The 20,136-nt window shown below is 35.7% G+C and overlaps 1 protein-coding gene across 3 annotated transcripts in view; it reads left to right on the top strand.

Annotated features, from left to right (window-relative positions):
* DNAJC13 (DnaJ heat shock protein family (Hsp40) member C13) overlaps nucleotides 1–20,136 on the top strand; it is a 123,874-nt gene that overhangs the window by 54,804 nt on the left and 48,934 nt on the right. For all 3 annotated transcript variants that reach the window (XM_034994710.1, XM_034994720.1, XM_034994729.1), the window contains 11 exons: nucleotides 128–223; nucleotides 1,067–1,210; nucleotides 4,620–4,702; nucleotides 6,198–6,351; nucleotides 9,243–9,346; nucleotides 9,435–9,594; nucleotides 11,107–11,169; nucleotides 13,312–13,413; nucleotides 14,856–14,960; nucleotides 15,768–15,970; nucleotides 17,050–17,134. In XM_034994710.1, coding sequence (XP_034850601.1) covers nucleotides 128–223; nucleotides 1,067–1,210; nucleotides 4,620–4,702; nucleotides 6,198–6,351; nucleotides 9,243–9,346; nucleotides 9,435–9,594; nucleotides 11,107–11,169; nucleotides 13,312–13,413; nucleotides 14,856–14,960; nucleotides 15,768–15,970; nucleotides 17,050–17,134 — 1,299 coding nt within the window. The remainder of the gene's footprint in view (nucleotides 1–127; nucleotides 224–1,066; nucleotides 1,211–4,619; nucleotides 4,703–6,197; nucleotides 6,352–9,242; nucleotides 9,347–9,434; nucleotides 9,595–11,106; nucleotides 11,170–13,311; nucleotides 13,414–14,855; nucleotides 14,961–15,767; nucleotides 15,971–17,049; nucleotides 17,135–20,136) is intronic.

Consider the following 20,136-nt stretch of genomic DNA (forward strand, 5'->3'; position numbering starts at 1 on the left):
ACATAATAAATGCTAACCTCAGTAGCTTAAATCATAGTATTAATTTATTTGGGTTTTGAAAGCTAAATTTTCCTTTGAGCGGTTGTTTTGAAAATGGATTTTATGTTTTGTGTTTGTTTGCTTTTAGCCGCCAGGCTTGCTGGCATACTTGGACAGTTCAGATCCAGTTCCTGAGAAGGATGCTGATCGGATGCATGTTAGAGATAATGTGAAAATAGCAATGGTAAATAATGATTGTCCTAAGTGTCTTTTCAGGTTAAAAAGAATACTCTTTGTAAAACACACTAAAAATTTTAGAAATAAACCAAGAATTCACTGTATTGAATAGTAGTACTAAAAGTATAGTACTACTATATGTGTTATTCATAATACTAAAAGTATTATGAATAACAGCTTTATTGAGGTAAAATTTACATCCCATATAATTCACCTGTTTTAAGTGTACAGGTCAGTAATTTTTAGTATATTTATGGAGTTGTAAAACCATCACCTCAGTCTAATAATATGAATAGTAGTAACCTTGTATATTTTTTTTCCCTTAACTCCGCTTATTGGCACATTCAGGAATGGATTTTTTTTTCTTTTTTTTTAGTTTCAAATGTATAGTGTGATATTTTGTGTATAATGTGTGATTGATAAATGGTGAAAGGGGCCAGTAGTGAAAATATTAACTCAGGACTTTTTTTTTTTTTTTTTTTAATAAAAGCTATGTTTATTATTAAGGTTGGGCTATCTCTGATACTTAAACATCTTTCAAGATACACCATTATAATAATGTCTTGTATATGTTCTTTTCCTTTCCTCACTCTGTTTTTCTTTGTATACCCCATTTCCCATTCACATCTTGCCACCCTCACATAGGAATCATCTTGAAACTTAAGCAGAAAAGTTAAGATTTCTTGGACAAAGTATAATTTATTGTAGAAATTTTCACTTTGTTTCTTCACTGAGCCCCTAACATCCAGTATGTATTTTATGTAAAATAAATAGTGTGACTCAGCTTTACTTAGATTTTAAAAATGAATTTGCAAACAAGACTATAATGGATTTTAATGTTATTTTACAGGATCAGTATGGAAAATTTAATAAAGTTCCAGAGTGGCAAAGACTAGCTGGAAAAGCTGCTAAGGAAGTTGAAAAATTTGCCAAAGAAAAAGTAGATCTTGTGTTGATGCACTGGAGGGATAGAATGGGCATTGCACAAAAAGAGGTAAAAATCTGCTTCCAGACTGCTAGTATTTTGTATTTTGTATCTATATTTTGTAGGTTTGCTTTCATTGTTGCTATTCACAGAGATGGTAGTCACATATTTCTGACTGAACATATGAAGAAATGTCACCTAATTCTGATTCATATTTTTATATATATTTTTCTTAATTCATAGTTTTATGAATCAGTGATTAGGATTTTAGTTAGGTATTTTATATGAAATTTAATATAAAATTCCACTCTTAAGTTTTCTTCTATAACTTTTAGTTTCCATACTAATTTATTCATATTTTTTTATTCATATGTATCTTCTTCTTTCCTTCCTTCTCTGAATTTTATTTTATAGCTATAGAAATAAAGGTGCTCTTCTTGTTTAGCATTTTTATTCAAAGTTAGACAGGTGTTTTGGTAATAAGATTCACATTTTTAAATTAAATTTGTGTACTTAAAATTTTCAATATTAGCTCCTCAAATCAAGGTCAGATTTAGTCTCATTCTTCAACATGTCGTATGATCAATAGAACCTAATTCAGTAATGCATATTCTTCTCTCTAGGATGGAATGTGCAGTGGTTAAATCAACTATAAAAGTTGACTTGATCTCACCATTTTTGTTGACCACTTACATTCTTTCCCTTAAACCATCTCTTTACTTATGGTAACTATTTCTTTATACAAAGAAAATAATATCTTACCGAACAGTTTTCTTATGAATTTCCAGAACATCTAAACATAGTAATCAGCTGCCACAGAACAATTATAGTCTTGTGTGTCTATCTGAAGTTGAGACCACAATTCAGTTCTGTAGAACTTGAACCTAAGGAGTTCATGCCAATCTGTATGAATGACATATGCAATATAAAGAATCATTAGACGTGCTTTCTAAATGCTGAGGATAGTGAAGACAATATTGCACGTTGAACCATTTAACCTACATCTGAGCCTAGTTTATCATTCATTAACCCATAAGTTACGGGTTTTCAAAGCATTACTTTCCTCTTCCATAAAATCAGAATAACAATACCTCCCTTCTCTATTCTGTAGGGTTGCTTTGATGTAAAAGCAAGGTAATAATAGGGGCATCTGGGTGGCATAGTCAGTTAAGCGTCTGACTCTTGATTTCAGCTCAGGTCATGATCTCAGGGTTGTGAGATCGAGCCCTGCGTCAGGCTCTGTGCTGAGCGTTGAGCCTGTTTAAGATTCTCTCTCTCCCTCCCCGCCCCCTGCCAACTCGTCCTCTCTCTCACTCTTAAAAAAAAGGCAAGGTAATAATAGAAGCACTGTATACGTGTCTGGTCATTATAATATTCCTATAACATTTGAGTAATTGAAAATCTATAGATATGAGTGATTTTCAGTTATTAAAAATTACGAGCTCTTGACTTCAGGTAGTTAAGCCCATTTCTAAAATAATAGTTGTTCAAGCTGTTGGATATAATTATCTAACTGAAATAAGTTTTTGGCATCTGATTTTGTACATAACATATATGCAGCATAAGTTTGAACACAGCTATTTTAGCTGTAACTGTGGATAACATAAGTTATTTAAAGAAAACAATTCAGAGGAAAAATAATATATTTTTAAATATCAGTAATGTTTTATTATGTTGGTTTCATTTATGTGGGTGTTACCTAAAACTTTGAGCAAATAATGATGCCAAATAGATATGCTGGTCAAGAAACTGTTTAGGTAGCAAACGGATTATTTTTTGTCATAGTACTATTTTTAATGTTAATTTCTTTAGGAAACGTGAATAATCTTTGTGACTGTTTTATTTGTAGAAATATTAACACCCAAATACGGAATGATCATGTGCTTTAGCTAGTCTTAAAACTAACCATTGTCAAGATTAACTGGCTAGCCTTAAAAGGAACTGCATTTCTTACATAATCAGAATGTTTTTAAGTCAGTTTCATTTGTAGCTAATGCTCTGTGTTCGATAAATAATAACCATTGGCTAATGTATAGAATTGCATTTTTCTTATTTTTGTTATTTTAGTTGAGGAATTTGTTTAGCTAATCAGGGGTTTTAGCCTAAATCTCTGAGTCCCTGAACTCTATTTATAGAGAACTGATTGTGCTTTTTGTGTATAACATTTATATTTTCACTACTCTAGACTCCTAGCTTTTTGTCCTGAGGGCTGGGAAAACTGAAGAAAGTGCTTTACATTAAAACTAAATCTTTGAATTGTTTATGTGCTTTATTCAAGTCACCTTACATTAGTTTTCATGAGAGTGCACAGAATTAAAATTTGTAGGAGACATTTCCTTATATAACCAACAGGTTTCATATTAAAAGTTTTACTTTTTAAAATTTATTACTCACTTAGCCTTTAGTCCTTCTATTCTTAATTCTGCTTTATTTTATATAATTTGTCACTTTAATGAAGTTATAGACTTTTGTGTTTTTATCTTTACTACTTTCTACTTTTTGGTTCTGTCACATTGAGGGTAAGAATTTTAATGTCTGCCATATCTACAGGCTTTACTTGGAGCAGAGATTCCTAACTGCCAGCCCATGTATAGGACTTCAAGAAATCTTTGAAATCTTCCCCTCCAGTTAGTTACAAGCCTTAGGTATATGTCTTTCTCTGGAAGAGGGGCCATAGCTTTCTTTGAATTCTCAAATGGGTTTATGACTGCCTAAAATTTGAGTCATAGACTTAAAGAAGCAGGAAGACCTTCTTCTGTCTTAAAATGAAGATGATTTATATTGCTGACATCCTCCTCGTGGAATTTTTATAATAGATACAGCTTAACACATATAGGCTTACTCTCATTTTTATTTAAAACTTTTTCATGTTTTCCTTTTTAAACTTAAATTCAGGACAGAAACAATATGGTGAGTTTAAGTCCCTGCTACATGTGTGAAATGCATTCAACTGCCTGGCATGTGGAGTTGTCTTTGAGATTCTTTGTCTCATAAATTCAAGTCTCACCTCACATGTGTCTGAATGTAGATTCTTATTTCTTGTCCTTTAGCTATTTCAATTTATACTTGCTCCTTATAGCTTTGATAGCAGTTTAATAACCTGTAATCTTTTGCATTTATTGTTTTCCCATGACTCGTGTATTAACTGCATGTAAGTTTTAAAACAAGTCACTGTTTTTGATTGTTATAAATTTTATCAGTCATCACTGTAAACTGTAACAAAATTTGGTGTTGAAACAATAACTTTAGGCTACATGGAAAATATTTAAACAACACTGTAGAAATATCTGCTAGCACTATATCACATTGTGATATATTTTATATTCATATTTTATAGATTTTGCTTCATTACTTTGTTTCTGCCAAAATTTGATGTAGAAAATGTTTCTCATCACTTACAAAGTGTTGATTTTTCTCACTGAAACTATTTGGTAGCCCCAGATTGAGCACTATGAAGTTTCGTTTTTGTTTTTTCCAGAATATAAATCAAAAGCCAGTAGTTCTTCGAAAGAGAAGACAAAGAATAAAAATAGAAGCAAATTGGGATCTCTTCTATTATAGGTAAACTTAAAGCCTCTTTTCCAACAGATTAAATTTGGAATTGCCGTTGGAAGAATCATGATAGGTTTTTCTTGCTTAAACTAGTGCTTTATGCTGCGGGTATTTTTATGCTCTCAAGGTCAAGAATTGTAACTGTTAAGATTGGTATGATTAATGATGCTTCCGTAATATTAATGTCTTTTATAGTGTTGGTAGTCTGAGGAGCTAAGGCTTTGAGATGATTACTTAAAAGAGGTAGATGATGAAAACATAAAGAGACTTGTGGGAAATGGGTATCTAGCTTAGCTGGCCTATTACACGTTTCCAGCCTTTCTGATCTGTTTACCTCTTCTCCACCTACTGGCCCTGCCCACTGTTCCTCCACCCCAAACACACACACAGACATATACATACAGAAAGACTTTGAAACATTTGGGGGATTTTCTAAATTTTGGGGGATAACTTACAGTACTTACTCTGGAAGCTGACATATTGATTATACCTTGGCTAATAAAGGAAAATATGTGCTTTGGAATCTTCTCACAGTACTTTTAAAGTATATAGTATCTAGAAAGGCCTTAAGAATATTGGTTTTCTTTCTTAGGAATTCTTCAATTATGTTGTCTTCCGTAGAACTCTCTTGGAGCTCTGACATCAGACTTTTTAGGAGTGTTACAGAATGAAAATGAAAGGATATGATGCCCATCCACCTCCAGTTCAGACCTGTGTCCAAATTTATTACAGTAGTTAAATTATTCTAGGCATAAAAAGAAGATGTTTTACAAATATCAATCAGAACTTGGCATGGGGCGCCTGGGTGGCTCAGTCGTTAAGCGTCTGCCTTCGGCTCAGGTCATGATCCCAGGGTTCTGGGATCGAGTCCCGCATCGGGCTCCTTGCTCGGCGGGAGGCCTGCTTCTCCCTCTCCCACTCGCCCTGCTTGTGTTCCTGCTCTCGCTATCTCTCTCTCTCTCTGTCAAATAAATAAATAAATAATTAAAAAAAAAAAAAAAAAAGAACTTGGCAGTTTAGCTGTATTCTTTCTTAGGTAGTTTGTAACATTCTAATCTAGAATGTTGCTCATCCTACCCGGGTGCAAAGTTCAGAAATTCTTATCCCCAACCTGAAATTTGATACCTGATTGTAATTATTTTCTGACTGAAATTTATAGTAGCAAAAAATAGCAAAAACCTCAATATCAGTTCCTTGTTTTAAAATCCACACAGATTTGTTTTTGTGGTTTGGGTTAATTTTTTTTCCCTTAGCATTTTATTATGGAAACTTTCAAACATACAGAAAAGGTCAAAGAATTTTACAGTGTACACCTATTACCTACCACCAAGAATCTACCATTTACATTGTACTATACTTTACAGAGATTTTATTTTCTTCATTTACACTTGCTGAAGTTTGTTAATTCCACTGTTTTCTTACTCTATAAAATGTAGTAAGGGGTATTTATAGATTTTTTTTTTAATGTTTATTGCTTCCTACTATTTTCTGATCATATGTATAGGTTTGGTCAGGATCATGCCAAGTCAAACCTAATTTGGAATTTCAAAACGCGTGAAGAACTGAGAGATAGTCTTGAATCTGAAATGAGAGCATTTAATATTGATAGAGAGCTTGGTAGTGCTAATGTGATCTCCTGGAACCACCATGAATTTGAGGTAAAGTTTAATTTTTGTAATACTAATTTTTTCTTTTTGGAAGTATATATTATTTTTGGAGTGTTTTTCAAAGATTTATGGTTATATAACATATTTTTACCTTTCCCTCTTAATTTTGTGGAGGAAATATTAGAAAAGTTTTATATTAGTCTGAGACAAAAAATAAAAATTCATTACATTAAGTAACTCGGCTTGTACCTGAGAACTTTTGTACCTGAAAATGTAGGAGTTTTAATGAATTTGATCTTCTGCTTTCTAGATCTGTTCTTTGCCTATTTTTTTCCTCCTTAGCTTTTTTTTCTCAATTGAAATATAGCCTTTTTTCCTTGTACTTGTACCTTGTTTGACTTTTTTGTGGTAGTTTGATTCTGAATGTGGCCAAAGAAACATGTTGGTTTAAAAAAAAAAAAAATGGGAGCGCCTGGGTGGCTCAGTCGTTAAGCGTCTGCCTTCGGCTCAGGTCATGATCCCAGGGTCCTGGGATCGAGCCCCACATCGGGCTCCCTGTTCCACGGGAAGCCTGCTTCTCCCTCTCCCACTCCCCCCTGTTGTGTTCTCTCTCTTGCTGTCTCTCTCTCTCCATCAAATAAATAAAATCTTAAAAAAAAAAAAAAAAAGAAACGTGGTGGTAGATAATCGTGTGTGTTTGTGTGTGTGTATAATGTAAGCTCTCATAGCAGTTGTGAATTTGAACATACTCATGATCCTGTAGGCTTTGATCTTTAATCCAACTGCATTTGCAAAATACAATGATTTGATTGTTCTCATTCCCTCCTCCTCAAAAAACTTGCTTTACTTTGGTTTTAGGAGTCTGTATTCTGCTGGATTTTCTCCTTCATTGTGCACTCCTCCTTTGTTCACTTTTCTTATTTTCCCAACTGCTAAACTGGCACAAAGGACCACTTCTTGGACCTCATATTTATATTCATTGTCTTATGGCTTTAACTGTTTTTTATTTGCTGGTGGCTTCCAGATTTTTATCTCAGATTTTCTTTCCAAGACCTCATACATACTGTTATCTTATAATTGGATATCCAATAAGCAACTAGAATGTAGCTCTAAAACTGTGTTCTTGCTCTTCCTCCAAACCTACTTCTCTTGTAGTCTTTCTGATCTTAGATAATGGCTCCTTCTTATTTTCTAGTCAAAACCCTTGAAGATATCTTTTCTCTTATACCCCAGATCCAATTTGTCAGCAAATCCGATTCAGTACACTTTCAAAATTATTCCATAACCCAACCCTCCTCTCTTTGTGGGATTGTAGCAGTATCTCTGCTTCCACCCTTGCCTCCCTGTAATCTGTTAACATAGCAGCATTATGATCTTACTAAAATAAAGTAGATCATGTCACTTGTCTGCTCAGAGCCCTCTGGTACTTCTGTCACTTCTGATCTCACTTTGAAAAAGCCTGGGTCCTTCAAATGACTTACTAGACAAGATTTGTGTACCCCCTAATCCCAGGCATTCTTTCTTTGGTCTCATGTTTTACTACTCACCCTTTCACCTTGCTCCAGCAACTCTGAGTTCCCTGGAAACACCAAATTCATGTTCTTGACTCAAGATCTTTCTCTACTTGCTATTCCTTCTTACTAGAATATTCTTTTTCCCTGGATAGCCTCATAACTTGTTTTTTCCTTCAGGTCTTTAACTGACTGTCATTATCTGAATAGGCCTTTCCTGGCCACTCTTTAAAAATGCAGCCCTCAGGGGTGCCTGGGTGCTCAGTTGGTTAAGTGTCCAACTCCTGGTTTCAGCTCAAGTCATGATCTCAGGGTTGTGAGATCGAGTCCTGTGTCAGGCTCCATGCTCAGCAGGGAGCCTGCTTGAGATTCTCTCTCTCCCTCTCCCTCTGCTCCTCCTCCCACCCCTTTACTCACTCACTCTCTCTCTAAAAATGAACAAATCTTTAAAAACGCAGCCCTCTTTGTATATACATACAACCCCCTACTCTCTCCCTCCCTCCCCCCTCCCTTTTCCCTGCTTTATTTCACTCCATAGCACTTACTGTCACCCAATTATCATGTATATTTTACTTTTTTATCTACTACTCCTGTAAGGACAGTAATTTTTATGTTTGTTTATTGCTATATCCTTGACGACTAGAATAGTGCATGGCACACACAGTATATGCTTAGTAAATAGAAGTTGAATGCTCAGAATTTATAGAAAGAAAGTGAAATGGATATTCATATATATTTGATTTTATATAGTTTATATTTTTAGAAATTATTTTAGGCTTTGGAAAAAGAATTTTAATAATCTGGTCAGTAGAATTCCTTTTTACAATTGCTTGCCAATCTTTAGACAAGCAGCCTGAGTCCAAAGGTCATGCTGCTGCCATAGCTCCTGATCATCATGGGCTGCTCCTTCATGTATCGCCTCCTTTGTAATCTGGGGTAATTTGACATGCAGAGAATGAATAAATAAAAATACACCATAAAGTGTAGTTGATGTGTTGGGAGATGAAGAAAAACCTGAGGTAACTTGTGTGAATTGCACAAACCGTGTATGGTGCAGGATCATTTACTCCGTAGTTGGTTGTGACAAACTGAGAAGGGAGGGAAACAGATTATCTCTTAACAGTGTTTGAGTCTTCCTTCCCTTCAACCTCATTAGTACCATACAGTCCTGCGAAAGTTTTTATCAACAAGTTTTACAGTCATAAATTTGGTATATAATTCCAGCTCTTTAATATTTAACTAAAATAGTAAGTTATATTAATAATAGTTACCAGATATTTTAAGAAATGATGAATTTTTTTCTGCTAAAGGTGGTCTTACAAGAAAAGAAAAAAGCTCTGAACAGATCATAATCACTAAGAAGTGATTATGTGGAAACTGCCAAAACCTTCTTGTAAATTAAAATACTCTAATGTGCATTTATTAATAAAGGTTAAATATGAGTGCCTGGCAGAGGAAATCAAAATAGGAGACTATTACCTGAGATTACTGTTGGAGGAAGATGAGAATGAAGAAAGTGGATCAATTAAGAGATCGTAAGCTACTCTTCATATCTTGTTATATTTGTTTTCACTATTAGTTCCATGGCTAATTCCATTGTGAACTTTTTTTAAAAAAATCTAGGTATGAATTTTTCAACGAGCTCTATCATCGTTTCCTGCTCACCCCAAAAGTAAACATGAAGTGTTTATGTTTACAAGCCCTTGCTATTGTTTATGGCAGATGTCATGAAGAAATAGGACCTTTTACAGATACAAGATATATCATTGGAATGTTAGAGAGGGTAAGAATATCATTTAAGGAAACTGCTGTTTCATAGTGCATTTGGGGTACTTATTAAATTTTCAAAACTGAATATAAATTCTGTTTGATTACATTGTTACCATAACTTTCTGCATGAGTTTTGTGCAGTTTACATTATACTTAATTAAATATAAGTTAGGTGAATAGGAAAATGACTAATGGGTTAGTATTTGTCCATGTCAGTTTATTTTTTTCAGTTGCTGCTTTTGAACAACTTTAGCGACTTATTTGCCAGTCTTTAATTTAAGTATGGATGAGCTGGACAGGTGTGTAAAAGAAATAGTGACTATTAGATTTGTGTGTACATTTGGTTTTCCACTTTGGAAAAATTTTAAATTATGCTAGCATACTAAATTTTTTTTTTAAGATTTTATTTATTTGAGAGAGAGAGAAATAGAGAAAGAGCATGATGAGTGGGGGGGGAGGGGCAGAGGGAGAGGGAGAAGCAGACTCCCCGCTGAGCAAGGAGCTGATGTGGGACTCGATCCCAGCACCCTGGGATCATGACCTGAGCCAAAGGCAGACGCTTAACCGACTAAGCCACTCAGGTGCCTGCTAGCATGCTGAATTTCAAAGTGTGAAGAACTACACACTTAAAAAGTTTTTAGAACTACCATGATAGCCAAAAAAGGGAACCTTGAGTTAGCACATTTTAGAAAGTTTGTCCTTTAACACTTGACCTTGGCTGGGGGAAAGAACATAGTGACCTATTCATCCATCCTGCAGCTCAAATTCGAGTGTAACCTACTTGTTGCAGTATATATACTTTGTTCTTTTGTGCTTATATTCCTCTTACATTTAACAATTTGAATTTCAGTGAACTGCCTTAGAACCATTTCACCAATTTTTAAATGGCCATCAATGCTTGTTATAATTACCTTTACTGTCAACCATACTTTGTAGGTTAGAAAACTGATTCTGGATAAGGTCATAAAACATACCTAGGAAATAACATAACCAGATGAAAATCTTATTGTTTGCTGTTACATTATTAATGATACACAATAGTGTATTTTTCTAATTCACTGTTATTCCAGTAAACCTGAGTACTTGCAGCATAGCCTTTGTATTTTTTAGACAGATACATATTTTCCTTCTTGTTTCTGTTATCATGATGTGATTTATATGAAACATCATTAATCATTCTTTAGAATATTTACTTGAGAAGTGTCATTTGGGGTAATTCATTTGTTTGAATTTTTATATATATTTATATATTAAAGTATATATTTGTATATATATAAATTATATGTTAAAGTAATTTGTTTTTGACTTTCAAAATATATGCCTTTCTAGGGAAATTAGACAAGTTATATAAAATTTCACAGAATGCAAGACATTGAGGAATTAAACAATAATTAATAGTCTTCTCTCACGTTCTTGATGTTTAAAAGGTGACTTTCTTATTGGCTGTTGCTGATTTTGTCCATTGATGATAATAACTTAATCTGTGTTTCTGTTCGTTCTGACTAAATTCTTGTTTATTCAATAGTGCACAGATAAACTTGAACGAGACCGGTTGATCCTCTTCCTTAACAAGTTGATCCTTAATAAGGTACAGTATTTTGCTTAAGTATGCAGTTATTTGCAGATAAATCACGTGAATATATAACAAAAAGATAAAATATTACAGTTTGAGCTAATTATCTGGACATGATTCTTTTCTGCTCCTTTTAGTTCAGAAATCTCTGTGTGCTATCAACTTCTGGAATGAAAATTTTTTGCCACATACTCTGTACATTCTGTCCTATTGTTACAGATACTGAATAAATTAATGATAATAAAATTCTGAATGAAGAATAATGAGGGATGAAATCAATAGCTGATTTTTCTTTAGGGACTCTTTAGGATTGGACTGGAAGTAAAATAAATGACATAAAATGGAAGGTTTGTAATTTATTCAATGTACATTTTGATGATAAAGTAATTTGAAGACAAACTGGAGAGTCACTTTAGCTCTTCACACTTTCTTTTTTAAGACATTTTAATAGGGGGGTGCCTGGGTGGCTCAGTCGTTAAGCGTCTGCCGTCAGCTCAGGTCATGATCCCGGGGTCCTGGGATGGAGCCCCTTCATCGGGCTCCCTGCTTAGGGGGAAGCCTGCTTCTCCCTCTCCCACTCCCCCTGCTTGTGTTCCCTCTCTTGCTGTCTCTCTCTGTCAAATAAATAAATGAAATCTTTAAAAAAAAAAAAAAGACATTTTAATAGGATTGGGGCTCTTGGGTAGCTCAATTGGTTAGGTGTCTGACTTTTTTTTTTTCCCAAAGATTTTATTTATTTATTTGATAGAGATAGCAAGAGAGGGAACACAGCATGGGGGAGCTGGAGAAGGAGAAGCAGGCTCCCCGCTGAGCAGGGAGCCTGATGTAGGGCTCGATCCCAGGACACTGGGATCATGACCTGAGCCGAAAGCAGACGCTTAACAACTGAGCCACCCAGGTGCCCCTAAACATCTGACTCTTACTTTCAGGTCAAGTCTTGATCTTAGGGTGGTGAGAATGAGCCCTGCGTCGGGCTCTGCACTCAGCATGGAGTCTACTTGGGATTCTTTCTCCCTCTCCTCTGCCCCTCTCACTTGTCCTCTCTCTCTCTCTCAAATAAAAAAAAATTTTTTTAAGGAAAAATTCATTTCTCTTTTTTTTTTTTAAGATTTATTTGAGAGAGAGAGTTCAAGCGGTGGGGGGAGGGCAAAGGGAGAGGGACAAGTAGATTCCCTGCTGAGCGCAGAGCCTGACATGGGGCTGGATCCCAGGATCTTGAGATCATGACCTGGGCCGAAGGCACTTAACGGACTGAGCCACCCAGGCACCCCTAAAGTAAATAAATCTTTTTTTTTTTTTAAAGGCATTTTAATAGGTTCATACTGGTTTCTAAGAAGAATTCATAGTTGTAAATATAGCAATTATTCACAATTATATGATGTTGCAGGGAAATCTAAGCAGGTCTTTTATTTCTTAAATTTATGATATTCTAACTTGCTTAGTTTTTTCTCACTTTTAGAAAATAGTGCACATATTTTAAAATGAAGTATAATTAATCTTATGAAAATTTAAATTATAATCTCTTTCTAACTTCTAAGAAATTGCCAGTTTTTATCTTAAGTTTACAAGAACTGGAACATTAAAAGATTTTTCTTTTTTTAAAGATTTTATTTATTTATTTGACAGAGAGACAATGAGAGAGGGAACATGAGCAGGGGGAGTGGGAGAGGGAGAAGCAGGCTTCCTGCCGAGCGGGGAGCCAGATGTGAGACTCGATCCCAGGACCCTGGGATCATGACCTGAGCCGAAGGCACATGCTTAACAACTGAGCCACCCAGTCGCCCCAAGATTTTTCAATATACCAGATTTTATTTCTGTTTATAGAATAATCTGGTTATTAACCCAAAAACCTAGGAAAATGCGAACCCGAGAATTTATCGTGTGTGTTACTCCTGCCAGGCTTTGTTTATTTTTGTTTTGTTTTGCTCAGAATATATTTAAGTAAAAATTCTTTATGTGATCTCTTTGCTTTGCCCTTTTCACATTTATATAAAGTCATGTTCCTTGAACACAAAATCCTGAAAACACTAAGTAATACCAGTTGTATGTCAGTTTTTCCAAAGAGATTCTAAATGTTTTCTTCTTTGAGTCTTTTAGGTAATAGTACCTATTGGAAAGAAAAATTTTCAATTAGGTAAAAGTGTTTTTGCCTTCCAGAGAAATGTTAAGGATCTCATGGATTCAAATGGAATTAGAATCCTTGTGGACTTGCTTACCCTTGCACATCTTCACGTGAGCCGAGCTACAGTACCACTACAAGTATGTGTGCTTACCTAGATTTCACAAATTTAACCGCCTTTGAGGACAATTTCGGATCAAAAGAATCGTAAAAATTTACATGCAAACCTGTCAATATATGTGGTCCTGAATATGGCCAGTAAAAGTTAAAATAACCATAAGAACAATCTCAAATGGACAGTGTTGATCCAATTTTATTTTTCAAGTGTCTCTTTTGTCTTTTAAAGTAACTGTATCTCTAATGTGGCTTATTTTGAGGCAATGTGACCTTTCAGATTTAAACTGAATTTGTCAGTTATGTAATTAGAACTTATGGCATTGACAGCCACTGAGAATATACTTTGCCTTTAGGAATCTGGAGGCCTTATTGAAACCAGCCAGTAAGAGGATAGAACTGCAAGTCTCTACTGAAAGGCCTCTTCTGATACCTAACTTGTAGAAGAGATCTATACCTAGCTCACTGGTGATTTTTTTGGTGTTGTGTTTTGTTTTTGTTTAATCTCCTAGTTCAAGGAGATGTTCCATGTTAGTTTCTGGCTTAATTGTGTACAAAAGTGCTATTTGAATATTTAGAATATGGCCTTTTCTATTGTCAGGTATGAATAATAGTAATTGTAATGCTTGTGTAGCATGACAGTATATCAGGTACTGTTCTGGTATATGTGATATATTCACTCTTTAAATTCCCCAGTGGTTGTCCCATTTTACAGATGAAAAAACTGTGGGACAGAGAAGCCAAGTGTTTTACCCAGGGCCACCCATTAAGGAACAGAGCCAGTTAGAACCCAGATGTCTAAGCTCTTAACCACTTTGCTATGTCTGTCTGTATGAATCTAACCATAAGCTGGTAGTTATGAGGGTAGTTAAAAACCTTGTTTTAATAAAATATACTAACTAAATAAAAATTTTATCTTTGGTTCTCATAAACATTGATATATAAAATTATAAGAATTATCTGTAGTGAGGGTAGTAGATTGAAAGTGTTTAAATGCATTAAAAACCTTTTAGTATTTTAACTCTTTGATCTCAGATACTTATTGAACTTTTAGTTGGAGTGAGTTTTTTCCCTCAAAAGAACTTTAGTATTTTCAGCATTGTGGTTTAAGGTTAATGTTGTATTTCTTTATATAGGTATTTATAATATTCTTTGCTACTAAAATTTTACTGGCATGAGAATTTATTTAATGTCCATAGGGAATGTAAATGTCTTTGAATTTAGCTTAGATTGCCAAGTGAATTTAGGAAACCATTTATTTCAAATGCATATTAGTAAGGAAATAGCTTTTTTGGACTACTCAGTTAGACATCTGATCCTTTACTCTTAAAATAAGGTCACCTGAAATTTAGGTGATTTTCCAAAGGGTACACTGTAAACCCAGAAAGTTAGTACCGTGTTACTATTTATGGTATCTGCCCCCTTAGATTTCTGCCTTGAAAAATAACTACATCTTTTTAAAACTCAGAGCAATGTAATCGAAGCCTCTCCAGATATGAAAAGAGAGAGTGAAAAGGAATGGTACTTTGGCAATGCAGACAAAGAAAGGAGTGGCCCATATGGATTTCATGAGGTTAGTGTCTTAGAGAAACTTTTTGTGATGGTCTTTGTCCTTCTTACACCCTCCTGCTTAGCACAAAGAGAGAGAGAGGTTGAGTATTTTCAAACTATGATTTGAAGTACTGTCATCAGCTCCAAGGGCTCAGCCATCAACTTCCCCATGAAGGATTAGATGGCTTGCAGTTATAAAGAACCACACGCACAGAAACAGACATACAGTCATGTCTTCAACCCTTGTTGTTTATAAGCTGTTGTTACAGAGGTAGCACTTAGATTTTTAATGAATTTTAAATAATAACAATTGCTACCTTAATAATTAATTGTAAGCTATTATAATATTATAGATATTAAGGCTTTTCAGACTATAACACTTCTATATGGAATGAATAGGTAAATTTTTTAATATGCAGTCTGAAATTCTTTGAAAATTGCCTGTGCAATCCAAGGGCAATTTCCATCTTAACATCTGCTGATACTTGATCTTGCCCTCTCAGGCTCAGTTGAAATTTAGCCAAAGATAGTTTTATTGAAGACCAAGCCTTCTGCTTGTATATATTTTGGTCATTTTACACTCTGCCTGCTGTTTTCATTCTTCCCAATGTTCTTTATGCTCTGCAGGTTGGCCAACTAAATGGTTGTTTTCTTAGTAACCTATTTCAGGTTCTTGAAGACTTGTCAACAAAAGTTTGTTATTGTTTTTTGATAGTGAACTTGGATGTTTATTACCATAGTTCATGTATTTGCCACAAGACAGAAAACCTTAGCAAACCTCATTTTGCTTTGTTTGTGTTTGTAATAACGGTGCCTTCCATTGATTTAGATGCAAGAATTGTGGACCAAAGGAATGTTGAATGCAAAAACCAGATGCTGGGCTCAAGGCATGGATGGATGGCGACCACTTCAGGCAATACCTCAGCTTAAGTGGTGTCTGTTAGCCAGTGGACAGGCTGTTCTAAATGAAACTGACCTTGCTACCCTTATATTGAACATGTTGATCACAATGTGTGGATATTTCCCAAGCAGGTAAAATGTAATTGAACATTTCCATGGTTAATAGGGACTCTAAAATAATCTTGTTCTCTCCATTTGCATGGGAGCTTCCTCAGTAACAACATGGGATTACCCTGATGCTTTAGAGCAAAGATATTCCATTTGTGACCTTGAGGGACTGCTGCTTTGAGTTTTGGAGCTTTTGAAACATAAAGAAAGAATTTGCAAAATATATTGAAAAAGTAGCTAAAAAGTGACTTTAGGAAACTTCAAATAATGTTACAAAATTGAGGCTTACTAACTGCACTCTAGCAACAGTAACAATTGTCACATTGCTGTGAATCAGGTATGAACATTTGAAATAAACATACTGCAGCCTGTAGACAGTGGTGAGTGCCACCGGCTCCTTATCGGTCAGGTTAGCCACTCCTGGTATAGAACTTGAGTCTAAGCCTGGGTCTCGCCCCACATCTTGTCCCACTTGACAAGTGAAGGTGAGACTGTGTTCTAGAGTGATAATTGTAACTGTTGCATGGAACTTTTGATATTTATAAAATATTTGCATATTATGTATCATTTTATTACTCTACTAGAGACATTTTGTGATGGAAGTTACTGAGAAACTATCAGTTTTATAACACTTGAGGCTTTCATGGTTCCAATTCTCTTTAAATTTCAGATCAGTCTTAAAAGCATACAATTAGCATTTCGAAGGAATGTAGCATTAAAATTAAAGCTATACGTGGAAAATACTGCAAATAGTTAAGGTTTAAAATTATGTGACAAAGTTAGATATGCCCTTTGGGGGGAAATAACCTCTGACAGTGTGTTGGACAACACCAAGTTTAATCAATTAAATAATAAATAAGAGTCTTTGGCTCTTCTAGGGTACTGTTTTTCAAGGAAATCTTATGGAAGGAAATGAAGTCATATTAAGCAGCCAAATAGATTTAAACCAAAATACCTAATCATGTTCCCAGCTGTATGAGAGCTTAGTCTTCATTAACAAAAAAGTAAGGTAACATGCTTCATGCCTAGTAGAATGTCATATCCTCTGCACATACAAATTTTAATAAATATATTAAATGTTGACCTTAGAAAATACTTTCTAGGGATCAAGATAATGCCATCATTCGGCCTTTACCGAGAGTGAAAAGACTGCTGTCAGATAGCGCTTGTCTTCCCCATATTATTCAGGTGAGTTATCTTAATGTTACCAAATTAGGGACAGTATTTTAAGAATCATTCTCCCTTACTCAGTTTTGGCATGAGCCCTACTCTTTGTTTTATTGTAGTGTATTCCATTTCCAGAAAGCCTGAACCCTGATTTACATATATTTCACTTATTCCTCATTGAGTTGATATTCTGAATATACTATGGAAGATTGTATATCCAAGAACCTAAACATAGGAAGCCTCCAGACTCCAGAATTACTCTCAGCAGGTTTTCTTTATTATGCATTTTTCAAATCACACTGTTGAAGTTAGAACTCCTGAGAAGCATACCAGTGGGCCACAGAAGTGGACATGTGGTTGGCTATATTCCAAGAAATATCACAGCAGTCTTGCCAGCTTGCTCAGAGTTTGACTCTTTTCAGTTCAGTGTTTTCATGGATAGCAACTGACCCAACACATTGAGTTGGAATTAATGTAGGTTATACTGAAGTATTTTTTCTTTGTTTTTCCCCTCATTATTCCACTTTTTTGGAATTAGGCTATCCAGATTAGCATTAAATCCAAATAAGTCAGGTCCCAGAGATTTCAGGTCAGTGTTTCCCTCCTATTAAATATCCTGTTGTTAAGTCTCGTCATTTATTTATCTTAAAAAATTTTATTTATTTGAGAGAGAGAGCATAAGCAGGGGGAGAGGGAGAGGGAGAAGCAGGCTCCCCGCTGAGCAGGGAGCCCGATGCGGGACTCGATCCCAGGACCCTGGGATCATGACCTGAGCTGAAGGCAGACGCTTAACGACTGAGCCACCCAGGCGCCCCAGGAATTCACTTACTTTTTAAAAAAATTTTTTAAAAAGATTTTATTTGACAGAGAGAGAGAGAGAGATCAGGAGGAGTGGCAGGCAGAGGAAGAAGCAAACTCCCGCTGAGCAGGGAGCCCGATGCGGGGCTCAATCCCAGGACCCTGGGGTCATGACCTGAGCCGAAGGCAGACGCTTAACTGACTGAGCCACTCAGGTGCCCCTAAATCCCGTTTTTTATATTAACCACGCATGATGTGACTTTCAAGTGTATGGCAGTAACCTGTGCTATTTGTACACATCAGTTGTACATTGATGTGAAAAGGGAGAGGAGAATTACTTAGTTTGTATATTTTTACATTCATAGGTGTGCAAGTGCCTGTGTAAGTCACTGATAATGAGAAAGTCCTCTGAAATACGACAGTGACAGTACCCTATCAACTCCCCCCCCCCCCCTTCCGCCCCCAACTTCTGTTATTTAAGCATGTCAGCATTTCAAAATCTGCATGCTTTTCTGTTGTGGACCTTTCTGTTTCACTACTTAAATGAAAGAGCACTGCAATTATTGTTTCTTGTAACCTAACACCTACTCCAGCCCAGAGGATTATGTATGGCTACGTATGTGAGGTGGCACGAGGAGAGGGATTTATTTCTATTCTGGACATGTAGGTAAAGGCCTGTAAATCTACCTCTCCCAAGTATTTTTCCAAGACTTAGGGAATTGAAAGAAAGAGATAAATGCAAACACTGTTGAATTTTAGGCCAGGAAAGCATGACTAAAAAAACTTTTGAGAGATGTGGTTGGTATAACACAACACTTCGGAGGGGAAGAGTCCGTTTTTAAAAAGTTTTTTTTTATTTTTTAAAGATCTTATTTATTTGTCAGAGAGAGAGCACAAGAGGGAGAGCTGCAGGCAGAGGGGAGAAGCAGGCTTCCTGCTGAGTAAGGGGGTACACGATCCCAGGACCCTGGGATCATGACCTGAGTCAAAGGCAGACGCTTAACCAACTGAGCCACCCAGGCGCCCAGCCTATCTGTTCTTAATAGTATATACCACCTGTATCTTTTATACTAAGTTCAAAAAGTATTTTTTTAGAAGCTCTTTTTGTTTTTCCTTAATTTCACACATTCTTGGAGATTGTAATCTTGCTAAACACAGGCAGCTATAGTAGTGTTCAGGAACATAGTGTTTACATTGGTCGGTACAGATTTCTGTACTTCATTTGACTTTAAGAGCAATCTCTGGCTTGACCTTTTGATAACATCTTCAGAATTTTTAGAGTGTGTCTAAGGGGCTCCTGGGTGGCTCAGTTGGTTAAGTGACTGCCTTTGTCTCAGGTCATGATCCTGGAGTCCCGGGATCGAGTCCCGTATCGGGCTCCCTGCTCAGTTGCTCTCTCTATCTCATTCTCTCTCTCAAATAAATAAATAAAATCTTTAAAAAAAAAAAGAGTGTGTCTAAGAGTGAGTGAATGTCTTAGGTTTTCTGGTATAGTCATAATTTCAAATAATCTGAATTTTTGCCTGCTAATTCCCATATTTTTGTTAAAGTGATATCAAGTCTTTTTTTTTTTTTTTAAGATTCTTTATTTATTTGACACAGAGAGAGAGAGAGACAGCAAGAGAGGGAACACAAGCAGGGGGAGTGGGAGAGGGAGAAGCAGGCTTCCTGCCGATCAGGGAGCCTTATGTGGGGCTCGATCCCAGGACCCTGGGACCATGACCTGAGCCGAAGGCAGACGCTTAACAACTGAGCCACCCAGGCGCCCCAAGTGATATCAAGTCTTGAACTACAACTGCTGTTAAACTAGGGAAAATCCTGTGCTACTGTATCTCAATTTTTCTTTCTTTTTTTTCAACTTTTCCTTTAAAATATGTCATAGTACTAAACACTCAATCTAAACAACTCGTTGAACCGGTAAGACACCAAAACACAGAGAAATCCAAATTATTTACGTAAAGACATATAGCAACTCAGTCTTGTAACTGAGTCTACAACTTTGACCTCCTAATGTGAGCTAGTATTTACTCGTTAGTGCGGTTTTTTTTACTGGTACCATTTGACCCAACATTGGGGATTCTTGGGAAGTGTTTATAGAAAATAAAAATGCCACTTATATTAAGATAAAACTTATTAATATCTTTATCAAGTGTTTAGTCATAGCAACTCTGTATGATTTTTTAAAGCCCGGATTCATTATGGTAGTCCCACGTGCTCCCTCCAGT

This window comes from Mirounga leonina, unplaced genomic scaffold, assembly GCF_011800145.1.
Source record: "Mirounga leonina isolate KUSES-001 unplaced genomic scaffold, KU_Mleo_1.0 Mir_115, whole genome shotgun sequence".
Taxonomy (NCBI): Eukaryota; Metazoa; Chordata; class Mammalia; order Carnivora; family Phocidae; genus Mirounga; species Mirounga leonina.